Source organism: Nannobrachium achirus (assembly GCF_963921795.1).
Source record: "Nannobrachium achirus genome assembly, chromosome: 3".
NCBI classification, from domain to species: domain Eukaryota; kingdom Metazoa; phylum Chordata; class Actinopteri; order Myctophiformes; family Myctophidae; genus Nannobrachium; species Nannobrachium achirus.
The window spans coordinates 39,378,860-39,401,219 of record NC_137812.1 but is presented as its reverse complement, the minus strand read 5'-3'; the positions used below and the strand labels follow the sequence as shown (position 1 = coordinate 39,401,219).

The following is a 22,360-nucleotide window of genomic DNA, read 5'->3' as shown; positions in this document are numbered from 1 at the left end:
ATGCAGAAAAACATATTTTCCCATCTCAGGCATTAAATTAATATTTTTATATGGAATAATCCATTCAACAGGGTTGACATTGATAACGGGGTTGAGTGGAACGGGGTTGAGATTTTTTACTCAAGATGGCAATTACTCTACCTGTGGTGATTAAGAGGAGACCACATGACATGCATGACATTAAGAAATCAGATACATTGTTGAAATAACAAAGATAGTTTTCACAAATGATTGTTTTCTATCTTTATTTCATGTAACGGGGTTGAGTTGTTAAGCTTTACGACCACACTATGAAAGTATAAATGACTATAAATAGGTGTAAAAAGTTGGGAAATGTCCTCTTTCTGCAGCATCTTGGTCAGAAGACTTGTAGAATGCCATTGCATGTTGTTGATGTCACTAAAGGAGCAGTTCATACTTTTTACAGAGAGGAGAATGACTTTGTAACGGGGTTGAGTGCGATTGGGGGACGGAGCTATATTATGTGATTTTAATGATAAATCATCTATCTATTAAAATACTAAACATGACCAGCAATAGAGTACATTGCTGGTTTTATGTGAATACCATAATTTATGGATTATTTTACATTTTTATTAGTTATATCTCAAGTCCACTTTCCTTAGCAGCCATCGGGGACATGAGAAAATGGACAAAATAGGTGGTGTCTACTAAAAAAAGGGAAGATAATTTCTGGAATTAAGATAAAATGTATGTAAGTTTTACACAATATTAAAGGGAACATTTCAATTAATGATAAAAGCTTTTAAAAATCAATTTTGGTGACCAAATAGATAAAATACAGCTAAAAGGATTAGAGGGACCTCAAATCGTACCGGTTTCGTGGAATGACTCCGTTAGTGCTTCTCTCTAATCAATGAAACATCAAAGACAACAACTTGATTCCTGTCATACAGGGGGAGGGGGAATGTTTTGTGTACACAAGTCAAACACAACCCCTCCCACCAGATCTCTTGTGATTGGGAATTTAACATTTTAAATCCCCTCCCCTTTTAAATCAAATAGAATAGGGAGTGGGACAACTTCAGACTCAAGCTCCAGCGCAGAGTCTGACATCAGGCTATACTAGTACTACATCAGGGCAGACTTGAAAGACCTAAAAGTCTGGTTAAAAGTTTGTGAAACCTTTCAGTCGAGATCCAAGATTAAATGTTAGCCTGGGACCCAAACTAGAGAATTAGTGAACTAAGCACTGCGTTGTGAGCTTGTAGATCTGCTGTTTTCACTAGTCTACTTCTTAAATGTTTGTGTTCTAATTTATGGAATTTCTTTGATTTTAATTGTATTTATTTATTAAATTACAGAAACATTTAATTATTTTTATTCATGAAAAAAATAGCTTTTTGGGGAATGTTTTTTTATGTATTCAAATAATGATAATTAAAAACCAAATGGAGGAAACCCATAAGAATGTGTCCGCGACCCACAAATGGGTCCTGAGTCTGACCCAACTCTATGGTCCTGACTCCAGTCCTGACCCATGCCATGCATCATCAGAGCGCTCCGTCCTACGCCGTTTACGTACTGTCCGGTAGTTATGAAACTTTCCACCTCAACGTTTTGTAATCGAGACGTGTTGTCCAATCAAAGCGCCGCTCCGGGTGATCACATGACGTGACGCCATGTTTTTTTTTATGTAATGGTTGGAATGGGTGTCCTACTGTGCTACAGTAAATCCTCACTATACCGCTGCTGTCTGTGTCAACGCACATATAGAACATCTATACAAATGTCTAGACAGACACACAGAGGACAATTGAAGCTGAGATAGTAGCAGCCAGCCAGCCATGTCTCTCCAACGACCTGAGCCGAAGAAGGACGCGCCGCCGGATAAAAAAAGAGGCGGATTTTTCATTGAAACCGATTCGTCGGAAAGCGACTGCTGCTGGGGTGGACCGCCGCCGCCATACGCCATGGACCACCACCACCATGACGCCGACCACCACAAACTCATACTGCAGAAGGCGGACGCGCTGGCGGCGGAAAACCGCCTCAAAGAGGCCGTCGACTGCTTCTCGATGGCGATGCGTTACGGCTCCGTCCGCCCGGAGCACCTGAGCACTTTAGTGGACTGCATCCTGCACAACTTCAAGAAGAAGCAGCAGCAGCGCGCTGGTCCACCTCGCCATGCCTTCTCCTCCAGCCTGGAGGGTGCTAAAGGTGATGATGATATGTTTGACTGTCCGAGTTGTCGTCGCTTTTTAGCCCATCCTGTGACCGTGGCTTGTGGACACTCGTACTGCAGGCGGTGTTTGGAACGGAGGATGTTGTCCAGATGCAAGGTGTGCAACGAGACAGTGGGGGAGACATCACCACCACCGGCATCCTCATCATCATCATCATCATCATCCACCACCGGGGAGGACATTATTAGAGTCAACGTGGTGCTGTGTGGACTGTTGGAGAAATGGTTCCCCAGCGAGACGGACGCGTGTAAAGTTATTAGCGAAATAGAGGAGTTCTCCAGAAGAAAACACCACGAAAAGGCTGTGTCGTTAGCGTCGCAGGTTGTAGCGTCTGGTAAGTAGCCTATAGGCTACCATGTTGTCACTTTTCAAAAGGAACAGGTCTATAAGCTAGATATGTGCTTTTTTGTTCAGCTTTACATCACTATATTCACATTTCCAGTTCCACTGACCAACATTATGTAAAATGCCAGCTGTGTAGCAGTAGATCTCACACTACAGCAGCTCTTGGTTGTCAGTCATGTAACTCTCTCATGCGACCCCATTATGAAATTAGCAGGAGCGTGACATGCGCAGTACGCGCGCATTGCATAAGGCAGGTCGTGACACTTACTGTACCAGGGAATGTTCTGTAACTTATTATTATTATTATTATTGGGGGTCAGTCAGGCAGCGGGTTTATTTATTAGTAGTTTGCAAGACGTTTTAGTGATCCACTATTCTATGCATCCACAGTGCCACGGTTGGGTCTGTTAATTGTGCCTCTTTAGGCAGCAGAATCAACGGGTTCAAGAGTGTAGGACTGGTCCTGGTCTGCATAACATGATGCATTCAGTGAATAATATGATGCATTCATGCATGCAAATGCAAACGGGCTTTTGTAACAGCCTAGCGTGCAGGGCATGGAGGATGTAGGTGCAGACAACATTGTGCATCGGATTCATCTTTCCAGAATAAACCAGTTATAACATTGTTATAAAACTGAGCAGCAGGTGTGGCACTGACTTCTCTGTATGGCCTTTAGAGGCTAGCCTTTTACATTTTTTTCATGTACACCAAGTATATGAAACATCAATTCACTAAGTATATGAAACATGAATTCACTCACTAAGTATATGAAACTTTAATTCACTAAGTATATGAAACGAGTCTTTTCACATATCCCTCCTAGTTACACACATCATATGTAGCCTAATACAAAACTCAAACTTTAACATTTCAAGGACCACCATAACTCTTACGAGTGTACAAATGGAACCAAATTTGGTTCCATTTGTACACTCTCAGAGTTACAGACCAGTGGGGCGCACGCTGGCCTAGTGGTCCAGGTGCATGCCACATAGGCTCTGATGCCTGACAGTGTGTCGCGCATTCGAGTCCCGATCCTGGCGACCTTTGCTGCGTGTCAATCCCAATCTCTTTCCCTGTTTCCTTTCTACCGACTGTACAATGAAGAAAGTCAGAAAAGCCCCAGAAAATATCTTAAACTAGAAAGAAGGCAATTCTGGGAAATTGCGAGTGTGGTTGTCTGGATAGCCAAATTGTCCTGTGAAGCTCAACCAATCCCACTCCCCTATTGAACTCAATGTACTTACTATTTATAGCATGAATTGTTTATCTAGAATAAAAATAAAGCTACACTAAATACAAAGTTACAGACCTGTAACTTAAGGGTCCATTTGGAATCCCATATAGCAGTGAACTTGAAGGTATTCCTGTTGATCCCCATGTAAATGATGGAGAGTTGATAACCAAATGGACCCTTATAGATCTTTAACTCTTGGAGTGTAAAATGAAACCAAATGGGTCCATGTAGTTTCATTTTACGCTTTCAGCTTCTCAAGAGTTACATTATTGTAGAAGAATTGTTATTTTGATCAACGTTTAACTTTGCTTGTTATCGCTCCTATGGCACCTCATCAATACAGTGGACAAAATGTTATCCAATGGCAACAAAATATCCTAACATTTTGTCATCAAATGGTGGTCTGTGGCTCAAATGCAGAATAATTAATGGACCTTGATATAAGCTGGGTTGAAAACCACTGCCCCTATAGGCGTCGTTAAGGGGAATGGTGGGATTCGTTAAGGTACTCTTTAAAATCCTAAAGGATCCCAACCCTACACACATACTGCAGTACACCGCAGTTGCCAATGGCACGTTTAGTCTTTGTCTACATACACACAATTCATGTGCTGATCATCACTCAATGGTTGACATACAGCTCAGTAGGTGTAATTAGATGCCAATTTATTGTGGGTGATGTAGAATGAGTATCTATCTATTATACTTCTTAAAAGTGTAACTTAATTATACAGTAAAAAGTCAATTCATCAGGAGGACCTAAAGCCTTACACCTGTACCTTTTGGAGGCATGCTTAGGTATGCATGAAGAGTGTCCACCGCGCCTCTAGCCTAGTTCAGGGGGTGGGCCACCCCCTGAGGGGTCCATGTCATGTAATGACTTTGACCATGGCCTACACAAGATTAGCATATGGAAGACTAGCCTGCAAACAGTTCACCTCGCATCGTGCAAATTGCTGACACTTATACAACAAGTAACAACCGTTCTACACAGTATGTGCTCTTATCTCGGTACAGGACAACTTTGGAATTAGGTCAGTGGAATATGTGACGATACAGTACATGCTGTTCATTCACAGAGCATCACTTCTTCATGCACTCTCATGCATTGCACATGCCTTGTGTAATGCAGATATATTTACAATCTAGGCCTGTCACTATTATTACATAGTCTATATAATCGCAATTATTTGTATGACAATGAATCATCAAGTCAGTTGAACTAATTTTGTCGGGTTGTTGTCATGACCTTGACTGCAGCAATCCATACTTGTTTTGAAAGAATGTTAAAGTGGCATGTCTGGCACCTTGAGGAAAGCCTTTGCAATAATTTGCAAAGGATTTAGGTAATACTGACAAGATTGGGAGAGTTATGCCAGCAGCATTGACAGTGGGTTTTATCTCTAATGTTGCAGATAAGTACAGCAACCACAAAAAAAGGGTTTTAGACATTCAGGTTGTTTGTGTCATGCATTTGTCTTAATACATGACCTTGGGGCAACAGTTGATAACTGTCTAGATTGCATCAAAAGGTTGCATCATGGTTGTTGATTGCCCCTATTGCAAGCACAAAAGGACTAGATTTTCTCTGGCAAATGATAATAACATCATTATATGTAATAACAATATTCAAAATGTTACTTTTTATATTATCCCAAAGCTTGCTTGTACATCTGCTATTTCTTTAAGATCTTGAAAGATTACGAATTCCTTTACACAAATGTTCTCCCTGGCTCAGAAGGGGGTCCATGGCCAAATACATATCAATTTAGAAGTCCTTGACGAGGAAAAAGTGTGTGAACCACTGCACTAAAACACTCCTTTTCATTTTCAATGTTGAATAAAAAGTCTAACTTTTAGCATCTCTTTCCTATCTCCCAGCAGAGCCAGGGCCTGCGGCAGTGGCACGGTTATCTCGTGCAGAAGCGTACATGGCTCTGAGACAGTACCGTCTGGCTCTGGAGGACACAGAAGTTTATCTCTCGTCTAGACAGTCTGCGGAGGTAGGTCACTGGAGCAGAGACACTATGGCATTGCATTGATGCCCCAAAGCCCCAAGTAGCTTGGTGTAGCTGGTCTGGCTAGTATTAGTATACTAGTATTTTTAGTTGACTATGGGCGATATGAAATTCCTAGCCGATATCGATATTCGATATAATTAATTGCTGTTATGGCCGATAACGTTAAACCGATTGATATGATCCCATTCTGTATTAAAAACATTTTAAAATCATTTTGTCATTATATGACTTTCTGAAAAAGTCATACAAACACACTGAATTCCAACATAAACAGCTTGAATGTAGTATTTTTATTTAAAAATGTTCCAACTTGTAGATCCTGTGGAAATCGTCCCCAGAAAACACTGATAGTAGTATTAGTATGTGGTTAGGCTGCACAGGAACAGAACCATTCCATCCCTTTGCCTTAATGGTTTAATGTGCAATCACAACAGAACAAGGAGCATTTTTTTAAGTTACAGGTTACCTTAGAAGTCTATAATGTTTCCCTAGAACTATAATGTGTTGCCCTGTCAGGCAACCACAGTAACAAGAACATGGCTCCTAGTTTCCAGAATCGGGAACACAGGCAACATGTATGTAACATCCAACTGCATAAACTCCATCTTGTATGTTATATTTCTATTTTCAGCTATGTTTGATACAGTGACCTATTTAAGCTTATTGGGAACAAACAATTGCACAAGCCAGTTATAGAGAGAACTATTTCATCCATGGCTTTCTGTCTGATCCTCTCCAAGGGATTCAGCTTGACTCTAAATGCAGACGTTCGCTCAGACTGACTGGGGCAGATAAACCCATCTGACCTGTTTATTGAGTAGCTATGTTATAATAAGTAGGAAGTTGGGAACAGCCAAAGCCATGCCAAAATACACGAATTTAAATGTATTTCACAGATATGTTCCAAAACGAAATTTGAATAGTTGAAAATATATTTTGAGCTGATGCAGATCAAGCTTACCCAGTTAAATAAAAAGTACTTTCTCTCTCTGTGTATTCTCTCACTTTCAGGGTTTATATCAGAAGGCTATTGTTCTCCAGACGATGGGCCGAGTGGATGAGTCTCTCCAGGTGTTCCTCCACTGCCTGGCTGTAGACAAGGACTTCCCCCATGCTAGACGACAGGTTCAAATGGTGAGGAAATTGAACTACTTGAGTCCTAGCATCCCTATTATGCGGGACCATTCTCTGATAATAGACGATGACGCATTGTGTGAGCTTGTAGATTGTCTATTTTCAGCCAAAAAGACTGGACCAAGTACAGAGCAAACCCCAGTCAACTTAGTATTTGTTAACAAGTATAGAGGGTTACGTCTTTAAAGGAATTGTTTTGAAAGTTTAAAGGTAGCTCCCTACTGCACCAACCTCAGTGGCAGACACGTCTTGGAATGCTATTGAATGGGTGGTGGTGGGTACACTGTTAAATCTGCTGTTGAATGCGGAGACGAGGTAGAGCTCTCTGGTTGGCTGCTAGGAGGGGTAGCGGGCCGAAGACCCTTTCTAAAATGCAATACAGAAGTATGCACTCGCCTTTTATGTATTTTGTCTGAATACAGCGCATTTCCATGGTAAATGCGGGCACAAAGCATGGGGCGGTGCGCACACGCATGTGGCTCGTCTCATTCAAAGTAAACATCAGCTGTCAGCTGGTGTTTGCCCTAGGCACCGTGCTGTGCAGTAGTTATCTTTATAATTTCTGAAATGATTTACGTATGCTATGCACATGTTGTTGAAAAAATACTTCAAGCCATTGGCTATTTTTAGCACCATGGTAGACGCCTGTCGATGTGGCTCTCAGGTGCATTCAGCAACTTTGTTTCACACCTTTCAACTGACATCAATGAATCAATGAATCGACTGCCAGTCTGTTGTAGTCTGTACTAGTCTGTTGTGTGGCGAGCACGCTTAAAGAATCTTATTTAGGTGGAAGAATGAGCTTCCATTACCTTTTAAGCCAAGTGTTATTTAACTATTACTGTATGTGGATATGGCTATCTCTAAAGCACAGATAACTCTGTGCTTTAGAGTTAGTTATTCAGTTATTTAAAAAAGCTCAGTTCACCTGAGCTTTTTTAATCCATTTTATACGATGGTAGGGATCTTTGAAGTGCCTCTCTGTTGGTTCTTTCTTGAGCCTGAACCATACAAGACTGCTGCTTTGTATCCAGAAAGGGAACCGATTGCCTGTCGTCATAGTTACACAGTAGTTAGCATATGCTGTCATGCCAGAACTGTTTCTTAAAAGTAAGGGAATCAGTCTGTTTTGCACCATAGGATGGCCATCAGGATGCCACGAAGGGGCTTTTAAGCCGTGACATCATTTTGTAGGCAGAGGAGAACTCTGCCCCCAGAGCATTTTCTGTCCCTCGCTATTTCAACAGATCCGAGACAAAAATAACGACTAAAGTATAATTCTAACACTTTCCTTTCAACAACAAAGAGAAGAAAAATGTGTAAATATTAAAAATAGTAAAAAGATTCACGGAAACTGGGGGCAGAAATTCTCCTCTGCCTACAAAATGATGTCATACTTAACAGCCGTCAACACAGTCTTACACAGGTGTTCTGATTGGAGTAGAGCATTAGTTCTATGCAATCAAGCAATTGAAACACCTGTGTTTTGACCCAAAATATGGCTATAAGGACTACAATTGCGTCACCGTTGGCACACACTATAGCTAAATTGAATAATTAAAGTGACGACATAGCAATTGTGTTGTTTTACGTTGGTGTGCTGCACAATCCTTGTATCCTCAATGTGTGTACAAATTATATTTTCTTTACTTGTAGAACATGTTTCATGACCACATGAGTAAGGCAAAGCAGTGATAATGAAGAATAAAATATCAAAATCAAACCAGTGCTTCGAGGTGGAGCGGTGAATTTGAGCAGCTAAACCCTGTGTGTGTGTGTGTGTGTGTGTGTGTGTCTAGGCTGCGCAACAGTGGCCATCTATCCAAAAATAAATGGTGCCAATTTTTGCCAACACATATGTACATGTTCATTTAATCCATTTTGGGCGGGCACCCCTTTTGGTGTTTTTACCCCTTTTGGGGTTACTTCAGTATGTGTGACAGCATAAAGTTTCTCAGAAAACTTGGGTCATGATTTAGAAGGCGTTTTTAGAATCGGCCTCAGTCCTAAATGGGTTAATGAAATAAATTTAAAGCAGCAGAAATAGAGAATAAAACATTTTTTATATATTTTGATAACACATTGAATAATATTTTGTATTTGCATGTTTTCTTCTCTGGTTGCATCTTGGCTAGGAAAATGTTTCAGATAAGCATGAACGTCATCTTAACCAGGAACTGCCAGTGGATCGGTGGGTACACTGGCATGGGTTGAATGGGTGGTGGGTACGAAAGTTGTAGGGAAGCGTCGAAAGCCGACAAGCTTGCCGTCAGGTTGGCGGAGAGGAGGTAGAGCTCTCTGGTTGGCTGCCAGGAGGGGTAGCGGACCGAAGACCCTTTTCTAAAATGCAATACAGAAGTATGCACTCGCCGTTAATGTATTTTGTCTGAATAGAGCGCATTTCCATCGTAAATGCGGGCACAAAGCGTGGGGCGGTACGCACACGCATGTGGCTCGTCTCATTCAAAGTAAACATCAGCTGTCAACTGGTGTTTGCCCTAGGCACCCTGCTGTGCAGTAGTTATCTTTATAATTTCTGAAATGATTCACGTATGCTATGCACATGTTGTTGAAAAAAGACTTCAAGCCATTGGCTATTTTTAGCACCATGGTAGCCGCCTGTCGATGTTGGCTCTCAGGTGCATTCAGCAACTTTGTTTCACACCTTTCAACTGACATCAATGAATCAACTGCCAGTCTGTTGTAGTCTGTACTAGACTGTTGGGTGGGGAGCAAGCTTAAAGAATCTTATTTGGGCATTGAATAAGATTTTGTAGTGGCCAGTTTTCTTCTCTGGTTGCATGTTAGCTAGGAACATGTTTCAGATAAGCATGAACGTCATCTTAACCAGGAACTGCTAGTGGATCTTGTGACTGCTCGCTCGCAGTTAATCCCATTTGTAAGGCAATCTGTGCAGTACATGTTCAAATGTTACATAAGTGAAACACTGAAGATCTCTGTTCAATCGGCAGCATGTACCTTCAACACTGTTAACACTGTTGTAATATTGTGCTTCAGCCACAACCATTTTTTTATACTTGCTAATGTTGCTTAGCCTTTACTTGTGTTGTTGTGACATTTATACATGAATCGGTGTGCCATTTAGGCAGTGTATATTCTTTCTAGCAGTTAGGCCACGTTTACTCGATTCGTTCTCACTTGTTATTCTGCGTCTATATGGAAACGCATCAGCATTGAAAATGATGTTATGTGCATGTCATGTCGCTAAGTGGCGGTGACGCACAGATAGACGAGTCAGTGTGCTTTGTCTATCTGAAATTGTACTTCCTTGTTTACATTCACCATGGTAGCGTCTAGCGTGGCTGCACATAGTCTGCACCTGAGCCATGACATCACACGTTTTGTCGTTTCCTGCGTTTCTCCTGTTCAGATGGAGACACGAGGTAGAGCGTCTTCAAAGATTTCCACCCTAAAAAGAGGTTTCACTTTGTTGCGTTTTCAACCCCCAAAATCGCCGTTGTCGTCTAAACGGATGGCATATCTGAATTTTCTGAAAATGTATTTTGCTGGTTTTCTTTTTTATATATATAAAAAACTGCGGCGTCTTGACTCTGAACAGCGCCTTAGAAAGGTTTGCTGAATAATCCAGGATTGACTTTCTGAATAGAATTTCTCTCTGACGACAGTGTTGACCTGCAATTAAGACATTTGGAGATTGCCCCAGCACTGGAAGACATATACTGTTTATAGGTCTAACAAAGTGTTCTTTACAGATACTGTTTGACCTGCTGTCTCCTGCGGGGGAGAATGTCAAAGTTGGCCTGAGGGAAACGGCACAGAGCACCTCTCCTCACCTGCGGAGTAAAACCCTTGTGGTTGATGCTCAGGCTGAGAACTCAGTCCAACACCAGAATCAAGTGCGTGCTGCCTCGGCACATCACTCTCCTGACAACCACAAGGTAGGTCTACTGAGACTCGACCCCAAAGCAAGTGTTTAACCCATTTAGACCTGGAACTATTAACTATTATATATACAAGCTCGCGGACTTTCTAGATCTGCTATTTCTTTTTCTTTTTCTTTGCAAATCTTCATATATTCTTTTAAAAGTGAACATTTGTGACTCAAATATTTGCTTCTGGGGGGGTCCCTGGAACAAGATATTTTGAGATGGGGCTCCGCGGCCAAATACATGTAATTTTGGGGGTCCTTGACATGAAAAGGTTTGAGAACCACTGATTTAGAAGAAGGATTTCGAAGACATTTATAGAATCGGGTCAAAATATTCAAAGACTTGTGCAAATGTTCACGATTCTACAGATCTATAATGGTTAAAGTAATAATGCGTAAGAATGCGTTCCAGGTCTCTGTACATGACTGGATGCTACGTTGAACACATAGATTCTGGCTGGCTCTGTTGCTTATGTCCGTGGCTTCCGGTCTCTACTGTCCTGTCTAAATGAAACAATTAAAATTGGAAACTGGAATAACTGTGTTTGTAATAGTGTGATAATCAACCATCTTTCTTTCTCTCCATTTCTTGTTTTCTCAGAGATCTGGACGGTCTGAGAGCCTGGAGCGTCCGGCACTGAGCCGAGCTCATTCGCTACGAACCCACGGCTTCAGCGGTGGGGAGGAGGGACTGAAGAGAGTCTGCTCCGCCCCTCAGCTTGGGGACCAGGAAAAGGGGAGTCTGCTGAAGAGGAAGCTCTCCGTGTCAGACTCGGGACCCTGTGTTGTGAATAGCGGAGGCAGCAAAAAAAAGCAAGGAGGTAAGTCTTCACCCACGACACACTACCTATAGCATACATGGGCAACTGGCGGCCCGGGGGCCACATGTGGCCACCACCTTCACTTAATGCGGCCCGCAGGTTAATACCGGAATACTGATATATTACTGATTTCAGCTGTTACAATTCCAAACATGACCTGCTTTAATTACGTCAGTCTATATTAGTAGCTTAATGACTAGTATAGTAGTATTAAAATGTATTTTTTTATGTCCAATGTATTTGTATTTAGATTCATAAATTTAACATGAGTATATAACTAAATGCCTTTGAAATTAAATCAAAATGTTACATTTTAGAATTCCAATTCAAAATGGCCAAAACATTATTCAGGATTCCAATTCAAAAGAAGCAAAAATAGCCGATCTTCAAGCTCAAAACGCATCGCAGCGCAATGCGTTTTGAGCTTGTAGATCTGCTATTTGAAATTAAATCAAAATGTTACATTTTAGAATTCCAATTCAAAATGGCCAAAACATTATTCAGGATTCCAATTCAAAAGAAGCAAAAATAGCCGATCTTCAAGCTCAAAACGCATCGCAGCGCAATGCGTTTTGAGCTTGTAGATCTGCTATTTTTGCTTCTTTTGTAAAAGATACTAGAATGGCAAAGTAGGACGTAGCAATATGCAATGTGGCCCTCTGGAGTGAAGGTGGAAATATAGTGGCTCTCGCCATCATCAAAGTTGCCCACCCCTGACCTACAGGTATAAGCCATCTCGGTTCCTGCTGCGTTCTGTTAGTCCAGCGGTTCTCAGACCTAAACAACCAAAATAAATTGTGCTGTCACCTAGAGATGGTAACCCTGTTTTCCTTTGTCTGTCTATGATGTTAAACCTTCTGCACCTTCACCCTCCCCCGTTGTCCCCTCACCTCCCACCTGTGGGGTAGCCGGTGCCTCCTGCCAACCTGCTGCTATAGCCAAAACGTGTAGAACAGTTCCCAAGGACATGTTGAATGCCAATGATTTGGAGTGCTCCCTCTGCATGAGGTAAGAACATGTACTCACTCACTTAAATTGATGTTTAACAACTTTATACTTAGTTGACCGGAGTCCCCCATGGATCTATAATATGCAAAAGCAAAGCAATGTTTAGTTTTTTACCAGCCTACGGTACTGACTTTCTCAACATTCCAGGTTGTTCTATGAGCCAGTGACGACGACATGTGGCCACACCTTCTGCAAGAGCTGTCTGGAACGCTGCTTGGACCATACACCCCAATGTCCCCTCTGCAAAGACAGCCTCAAAGAAGTAAGAGACCGGAGTCATGGAATCAATTATTTTATTTTTCCTAACCCATTTAGACCTGGAACACCTCAGAATACTGTATATACCTCAGAAGACTGTATGTAGTGAGTTGTGTTTGGTTCAACTGATACTGAGTTCTTCTACTTTTCTCCTGTCTGCATCTTGTTCTCTACAGTATCTAGCATCCAGAAAGTACATGGTAACACACATCCTCGATAAACTTATCAAGCAATATCTGAGACAGGAGCATGAACAGAGGACTAAGATTCACCAGGAAGAGAAACAGGAGCTTTCAGAGTGAGTGATCTTATTCTCTCTCTCTCTCTCTCCTCTCTCTCTCTCTCTCTCTCTCTCTCTCTGATTGAAATCTTATTTTCATTTAGCTCATTTTTTATGAAGGGTTCAAACGTAACTTCTGTCTCCGTCTCTGCTCCTCACTTGGTATAGTTTGACGAAGAATGTGCCTATCTTTGTGTGTACTATGGCGTACCCCACCGTGCCTTGCCCACTGCACGTCTTTGAGCCGCGCTACCGCCTGATGATTCGCCGGTGCATGGACACGGGCACACGGCAGTTTGGGATGTGCATCAGCGATCCAGAGAAAGGGTACGCACGCACACACAGCACTTTTCTGTTCTGCACCAATGCTTTTTGTCCAGGAGAATTCATTTAAAAAATGGGTTGCCCTCTGCTAGAACGAGATAAAGTTAGAAAGAGCTTAACTGTAGCAATTATAACCAACAGGATTTCAAAATCAATATGTTAGGTTTTGTGGTGAGCTGAATGAAGCTTTGGACAAACATTAGAAAAAGTACGATGTAATATCCCCAACCCTTTCCCAAAGTTATTTATAATTGCTGTCCCATTTCTTCACTGAATAACAAGAAAAAAAACATATGACAACACATTATTTATTTGCTTTGCATGTGAACCTTTGCGTGACCTTATACCTTGCAGCATTTGACTCACTACTTAAACTTTGAACCTTTTTAGTATTGTCATGGAACCCAAAGTATCATAATTAAAAATGTAAATGAACACACACACACCCTCTCTCCCCCTCTCTTTTGGGAGATCCTATTCATTTAGCCACAGTAATATAGAATGGTCCAGCTAATTAGTCATAAATCTCGGTTCCAGTGTGACAAACTGCCACCACGTCTCCACACTATTCTAACTGAACTGATCTCTGTTTCCAGGTTTGTGGATCACGGTTGCATGTTAATCATTCGGTCAGTGCACTTCCTCCCTGATGGGCGGTCAATAGTCGACACTGTCGGAGGGAAGCGCTTCCAGGTTGTGTCCCGAGGAATGAGGGATGGCTACAGCATCGCTGACATAGAGCACCTGCAGGATACTCGGGTAAGGATGTGTCCCGCACCGAAAACAGCATACCGTACTTACTTATACACGTTGCATTGTATTTGTGGAGCGGGTGTTGCCTGGTTTATACCTCTATAAGTGGGTTCCAGGGAACTCAGGGTTTCACCTCTACAGGTTTGTAACTCTGAGAGTGAACCAAATAGGCCCTTCGATTCGTACGCTCTCAGAGTTGTGGGCGGCCGTTGAAATGTAAAAGTTTGAGAACCACTCATCCAATAAATCAGTGTTTCTCAAATGGGGGTACGTGTACCCCTCGGGGTACGCGGAGGTACTGCAGGGGGTACTCAAGACATTTTCCCCCAAAAAGAAAAATAGAAATATAAATCATGCTAATATTGTTCATCATTAAATAATTGACTACAATTGAATTTAATGATGACACATGGAGTAACTTGATATGAGCCTGAGTTGCTAACCCAAATTACATGGTACCAGGCAACTGGGATGTGTTTTAAAGTTGTTTGAATGTATTGAAGTTATTGACATGAAAACCGTTTTAAACTCTTTCACTCCATTTTTTATTTGTGATTTTTGAAATGGGTTATAGCTGTAGCATAATTACAGTTTTATAAGCAAAATGTTGTTTCCGGGTAAAGGGGGTACTTGGATTCAGAAATCAGGCAAAGGGGGTACTCAAGCCAAGAAAGATTGAGAAACACTGCAATAAATCATTCTGATAGTAACTCTTTGAAATGATGTTGACGGGCCAATCAGGTGGAGGATGAGGAGGAGCTGTTGGAACTGCAGGAGCTGCATGACGCGGTGTATGAGCAGGCCCGCACCTGGTTCCAGAACCTCAAGGTCCGCTTCCATAAGCAGATCCTGCAGCACTTTGGACCCATGCCAGAGAGGGAAGACGACATTCAGGTACGCACTGTACTGTACACTAGGGATGCCACGATATGAGATTTTGCACTACGATATGGTATGGAACAAAATACTGTGTTGTACGGTTTCTACGGTATTTAGTGGTGTTAGCCCTGCAAGGCCCACTGTCGCTTTTTGGACACATTTATATTTGATAAAAAATGCTACAATATTGTTGTAAGACAAAGGAAGTTATTCTGCCAAGCAGTAGGGGGAGCGAGAGAGCTAGTGGGGGAGAGAGAGAAGTTTTACTGTAATTTGCCTAAGCTCTGCAGAGAGGTGTGCTGCGGTCCGCCTATTGAGGAATAGACTGTTAAAAACCATATGACTAACAAAACTGTTTTGGTTGGACGTGTTCTCCCAGCTCTTCTAGACATTAAGCCCCTGAAGTATTACATGAAGCTCAAAGCGTAATATCTCAGACGGCCTTCAGCAGTAGAAACACTGAGACATAACATTTTAGGGATAGCAGCTTTACGGCCACTGTGAGGAGACACTGTTTTGTGGTGACACCCCTCAGTGTTGTCCTGCGGCGTCCCCACAGGAAGCAGCAGTGCTAATCCAGTTGTCTAAAGGGATTACAGCTTCCCTCCAGCACTGTGGAATAGAGAGGCCAGTCAGTGGGTGGCATCTATTGGCAATGTAGGTTAAAGACCATTATGTGTGCTACTTAGCTAATCTCCCTGACCATGTTGCGTCACAATTTACAGTGTCATAATGAGAAAAACTACAACACCGCGTGCCAATCGTCCATACAGTACATACATGCTTAGGGGTAGAGCTTGGCAACCGGAAGGTTTCCAGTTCGATCCCGGGCTCCCCCAAAGTTACTCAAAGTGTCCTTGAGCAAGACTCTGAACCCCTCCAGATGAATAGGTTGGTGCCTTGCATGGTGTATGAATGTGTGTATGAATGGGTGGGTGAATGTAATGCACAATCTCTGTAAAGCACCTTGGATAAAGCCGCTATTTAAACACACCATTTACCATTGTGAATGTAAATGCCACGCCACACTGAGATCGTCACTGACGCATAGAAGCCATTGTTATTGCATTGGTAAAACATAAAAATAAATAATCTGGTTTGAAATGACCAAACCAAAAACTCTTCAGAAACCTGCCTACCAGTGATGTAATTGGAAGGAACCAATGATGTCACTGGTAGGCAGGTTTCTGAACGGTCCACAGCTCTCTTCGACACAGACTGAATGGACAGAAATGGTACCAACTTACATTGGGCATTAAGTGAGGACCAATTATATGAAGATAGGTTGAAAATAAGTGAAGTGGTCCTTTATTTGCTATGCCATTATTGATAATGCTTGCTCCAGCATTAAATGATATTGATTGAATGGTTTTGATCCTATTATGTGGTAAATTATGTGGTTTGGCATAGACTGCCATGCTCTCCAATACCGGTACCAGCATTTTAGACGCTACCATCAGCTTTTCCGATACTGGTATCGGAACAACTCTACCAATTGTACAAGTTATGTTGTATTAACTTACTCATTACATTGCTCATTACATTGTATTCACGAAAAAGGTGACATTGTGTAGCTAAAGACCTGAGCCAGGGAAATGCAGAGAATGTTAGAGAGGCAGGGGCTGAAACTTCTAAAAGGGCCTTTTGGTGAAAATATCGAAAATAGCAGACCCCCAAGAGGTCGGCTATTTTCGGTACTTCGGATAGAGTTTGGACAAGGCAATTCTCTTGACTGCTGCCTTCAGGTATGTCACGGAAAGAGGGCATTTGCATTTTCGCCATAGTAAAAACTGCATTCATGGTCTGTAGAGGGCACTTCTTTTACAGACGGGTAAAAGGGCAGTGGCTCAAGCCCCCTTTGATGTAGCCTCGCGTAGCCAGGCTTACTCATCTGCGAAGAGAACAGCCTGGTGACAATAGAAGGCAGAAACCAGTCTAGGAGGTGGGGCTGAATTTTCCCGGAAGCTGTATTTTTTTCACAGTGCGGTGTTCCTGCAAACGTATTCCCTGCACGAAAAACTCTGGTCTATGTCTCCTGCTCCGTCGGTTGCGCTCGCAATAAACAATATACAAACAAAAACATTGATTCAAGCAATGTTACACCTATTAACTCATTGAGTGCCAATCCCGAACTAGTTCGGCTTTATTAGCGTATCGTAGTGTGCCGATCCCGAACAAGTTCGGCTTTAAAAAAAAAAAAAAAAAAAAAAAAAAAATTTGAAAAAAAATTTTTTGATTTTTTTTTTTTTTTTTTTTTTGGACCCCATCAAATCTGGTGAACATGATTTCAATCGCGATTTTGCATGTTCCACCCCCATACAACCCCATCTAACATACAGGGCAGCCATTTTTGTTTACATTACATGTAAAACATAATGGCGATTATCTCAAGAATGCCTGAACGGATTTCCAATCGGATTTTTTTGTTTGAAAGCTGTGAACAAACTGCACAAATCCACTCCAATGCAATCCAGGATTGCATTGGATTTTTTAGAGCTCATTCTTCTCTGTTTTTTTCCCATGCATGAGGTGTGCAAGGTTTAATCATGGCTAAGTTGACGAAAATAAGGCTTCTAAAATGCTTGGTAGCCAATAGCTAACTTCAAGCTAACTTCATCCTCTTCCTGTACATGCACAAAGGAAAGTGTCCTTTCCTTTGTAAAAAAAGTCATGGCTCCAGGGCTTGGGCATGCATTACCAGCATATCTCTATTATTCTCTGGTCACTGGGCGCCCTCTAGTGGTGATAGGCTGGCACTCAATGAGTTAAGAGCGAGTTAAGAGCTACAATCTATTTTAGTTTTTTCGCTGGGGAATGTAAACAGACCCGCACCGCATGACGTAATGTCCGTTAAACGCAGACTTCCGCTAGAAATCTTGGAACCTACCGGAAGGCATATTGTCTACAGGGTGCCTTTGATGTCTATGTGTGCTCGTGCCTGACCTGAGCTGTGTGGAAGCATCCATCCATCCATCCGTCTCACACTGTTTCCTCCTCTCCTCCAGGCCACTCCTAATGGCCCAGCATGCTGCTGGTGGCTCCTGGCCGTCCTGCCTGTTGACCCGCGCTACCAGCTGTCTGTCCTCTCCATGACGTCCCTGAGAGAGCGGCTGGTCAAGATCCAGCACATCCTCACCTACCTGCAAAGCATCCCCGACGACTAAGGGCTTCCTCCTTCCTCTCTTCCCTCCCGGCCAGCATCCCAGAGCTTCAGAACTTTGCGACGACGTTAAGCCAACCGTCTTTTTTTTTTTTTTTTTTTAACCCATTTAGAACGGGTACACATTATTGTGTATCATTGTTTTATGCTTTAACTATTGAAAAATCGCAGATATACAAGCTCACAGCCGCGCTGCGAGCTTGTAGATCTGCTATTTTTGAAAAATCGTGAAAATTTCAATTTTGACCCGATTCTATGTGTCTTTTGAATTTTTTTTTTTTTTTTTCTAAACTGTGTTTCTATGTCAGCAATCTGGCCAGCCATCGTCAAGGAAAAGGTCCTTTTCACTTAACTGGAGCTCAGTTAGTCTGTTCTTGAGAGACTACTATGTCAGTGGTTCTCAAACCTTTTCATGTGAAGGACCCCCAAAATGATATGCATTTGGCCACAGACCCCCCATCTCAAAATATTTAGTTCCAGGGACCCCCCAGAAGCAAAATTTGAGTTACAAACGTTCACTTTGAAAATACATATATTCAAAGATTTGCACATATTTTCACGACTTTTTCAAAAATAGCAGATCTACAAGCTCGCAGCGAGGCACTCGGTGCCACGCTGTGAGCTTGTATATCTGCTATTTTTCACTAGTTAAAGCATTCAATAATTCTAGGCCTAAATGGGTTAATAGCAGATGTACAATCTTGTACAAGCTTGTATATCTGCTATTTTTTGAATTAGCCAACGCTGAAATCTAAAAAGACACAGAAGCCTTCCCGGTCTTAATGGGTTCAGATGTTCGCCTACTTCCGAGTTTTTACTGGCGAATTCCGTCAGAAACACTCCTTTTTACAGCTTCCAACAGCTCTGCTGAGCTCTCTCCTCGGCGCTGTCCAAGGTACAGATAAAACATTCTTTTTATGTTGTAAAGACATCCAATGCAAGATCAGAGAAAAACGCTGAAATGGCAACGTTGCAGCTGATGTTCAACAACACAGAACAGAAACCAGGGAGATGAAAGAAACGCCTCAGGGAACAAAGTGACACCTGTTCTTAGTTCAGAAGCAGCTTGAATACAAGTCGTTTGGCTTCTTGTGTCTGTGAAAAGGGCTGCTGTTGTACAAAAATGGATTTTAATGATCCATATCTCCTGTACTTATTTCCGGGATGGGGGGGGCTTACTAATGCAGTAATTGTGCCGGTTTCACCATTCAGGATAAAGTCTTCTTACTAATAATACTGGACAGCAGCCAGTGAAAAGTCTAAATCGATTTCAGTAGCTTGCACCCATGTTGGAATGGCAAATCCCGCCTACATAAGGTGATGTTTGGATCTGGCACTTGCAGTCCTGGACTTGCTTTTAACATAACTGCAGTATTGTATTCTGATTAAAAAAAAAAAGAAAACTGTTGCTTTGTTTGTGCATGTCAAAATGCGTGATTTGTATTTTATTTTTATTTATTTTTACTTTTTCAACACTCATCTAACTGCAATTTTTAATTTAACTTAAATTTTAATTGAAATTGGCTCATGTTATCATGGTTGACAAGGCACATATCCGATTCTGAATCAGTTTGGGTTGCAGTGTGTCAATGACTGTAGTTACATAAGGTCTGTCCTAATTCTGTATGGCCATCTAGTCTGGGATATTGGTGGCCCACTTAATTTGTATTTATTATTGTTTGTTTTGAATAATTCTATCTCTAAACTAAATGAAATCAAATTAACCATTTGAATAATATTTCCTGTATAGGCTCGTTCTGTGTTGCTGCAGAAGTGCTAGACAGGATATTAGGGAAAGAAGCAATCGATTGGACATGTACAATAATGAGGAGATGATTGAGACGTCAAGATTCTTCAGGAGTGATTTATTTGAACTTATTTAAGAGCTGTCATCGCAATTGTGTTGGATGACAATACAGCATTGTCTGCTTTGCAGGCAGCGTGTTCCTTTGCCGGCTGTACAGCTTTATTCATCTTCGTATTCTCGATGTACGTGAAATTGCCTTTCTTTTTCTTAGCCACAGTCGTGTGGGCTTACACAAGGATGCTCATCGCTAACAACACCAGCCATGGTTGTGACCAGGCTTAAGTTTGATTCAGTGTAAGCAACGTGAGGTCTGCTCTAAAGATAAAATTGGCCCCTGGTCTTGTTCATGTTGTGGATGATGGTGGAAATGACCAGACTATTATGTGCAAGAATAACGGTGTACAGCATATGGCACTTCAGTTGTGGCAGGTTATGGAAAGCAATGTTATAGAGTTTAGATGACTTATTTATGATCGTGTTTATTTGTATCATCTCCACTTGAGATAATAGTCTGTCCGTGAAATTATATCCTTCCTGATTGCTGAAAGACTTAGAAAGGTGGACACTGAAAAGGCTATTTGAAGCTGAGAAAGTGGGAGTTTGAAGACTGGACTCCAAAATAATAGGCAGGCAGGAGAACTAAAAAAAACTAAAACTAAATGATGAATCTTCCTCTAGTGAGCAGTGAGCCTCTTCATCAAGCACCTATATGCTGTGAAACATTCACTATGACCCAGGCCACCCAACAGTGGTCTCATTGTCCTCAATGCTTTTCCATTTTCAGTTTCTTCCAAACTGTCATGTAATTTAAGCCAGGGGTCTTCAACAGGGGGTCCAGGACCCCTAGGTTACTTTTTAACATGGAACACTTAACTGTTCTGCTGCCCTTGACGACGCTCACTGTCAGTGAAAGGGTTAATACCATGACGCTGTTGACGGCGAGGACTGTCAATCTTACTGTATATACAGTAAAGATATTATTACTTACTGTACGTCGCTCCGGTCCCGCCCGCATCGGTAATGTCCGCGATTTGTTTACAACGCACGTCGGGCATGCACGCGAAGTTAACGTCCTCCATAGTAAATCCATTGAGAGGCCCATAAAGAGACTTTCTCCAAAAGGGACATTCTTATACAAAGGATGGTCTCCACTCTCCATACTTGTACACAAAAGCTGGGCGCAGCCATGTTCTCTTCTGGGCTCACACTGTCATGTGACTAGATGACGTAATCGTTGCCGTCAAGTGATAATCCAAAAAAACAAAAACAACCCCCTTCCGGCCCTTCAAAATAATAGCGGCGGCCTATGGAGGAAACGGCGTGGCACCGAGGCACCAAGCAAACCTTCAGATTAAGAGGCAGTAGTTGTGTTAAACCCTAGCATCCCTATTCTGTGGCAAACATTAGCTGAAAATAACAGATCTACAAGTTCACAACAACTTGCACTGAGAGGCGCTGTGAGCTTGTAGATCGGCTATTTTCAGCAAAGAGTTTGGGGGGGGGGGAGCAAATCAAGTACATGTACTGTAGTATTGAGGGTTTAATTGTCTGAAAATACACATTAACATGAATCAAACAGCGCTTGTACATTGATAGTAAACAAGTCTCTTGGAAATCTTTGAAAAAGTTGAATCTGCAACACACTTTAATACAATGTGTAGTGGGGGTCCCTGCTTCATCTCTCTCTCAGCTAAGGGGTCCCTGGCCTGAAAAACGTTGAAGACCCTGATGGAAGCCATTGTGTCTCTAATGAACCTACTGTTTAAGGAATAGTAGTGGCCTCAAAATATGTGAGATGACGCTAACAACCGGTCATGACTTTAAACTTCCTTTTTTTGTTGTAAATGTAGATCCTCTAAAAAGGTATTGTACATTAAAGCTTGATGATTTTTGCAGTGGAAATGCAGGTATTACAGATTTGAGAGAGCTCTAAACATGTATTAACCATCTGTGTTTGAAGCCAAAAGTTCCAGCTAGCACTTAATCCAATGTTAATAGAAGTAATTTAAGATTTTTCTCTTTTCTTTTTCTTTTTTTTGTCTCAATAAATTGTGTGTAAATAATAAACGAAGGGGAACTTGCAATACTATGACAAATCAAAAGGAAATACATAATATACTATTGTACTGTACATCAGTTCAGGAAACCACTCTGCTATATTTCATTAGAAGGTACACTACTTGGAGAACAAAGACACTACAGCCAGTGGGTCA

The 22,360-nt window shown here is 41.8% G+C and overlaps 1 protein-coding gene across 1 annotated transcript; it reads left to right on the top strand.

The window, feature by feature from the left end:
• Window positions 1-1,871: 1,871 nt before the first annotated feature.
• Window positions 1,872-18,344, top strand: lonrf1 (LON peptidase N-terminal domain and ring finger 1; the record flags this gene model as incomplete). Its single annotated transcript, XM_080722580.1, has 12 exons — window positions 1,872-2,541; window positions 5,674-5,795; window positions 6,825-6,947; window positions 10,682-10,867; window positions 11,459-11,678; window positions 12,587-12,686; window positions 12,834-12,948; window positions 13,121-13,242; window positions 13,393-13,551; window positions 14,145-14,307; window positions 15,043-15,195; window positions 18,186-18,344. The coding sequence occupies exons 1-12, from the start codon at window positions 1,935-1,937 to the stop codon at window positions 18,342-18,344; spliced, it is 2,229 nt and encodes a 742-aa protein (XP_080578706.1). The 5' UTR covers window positions 1,872-1,934.
• Between the last annotated feature and the right edge of the window lie 4,016 nt (window positions 18,345-22,360).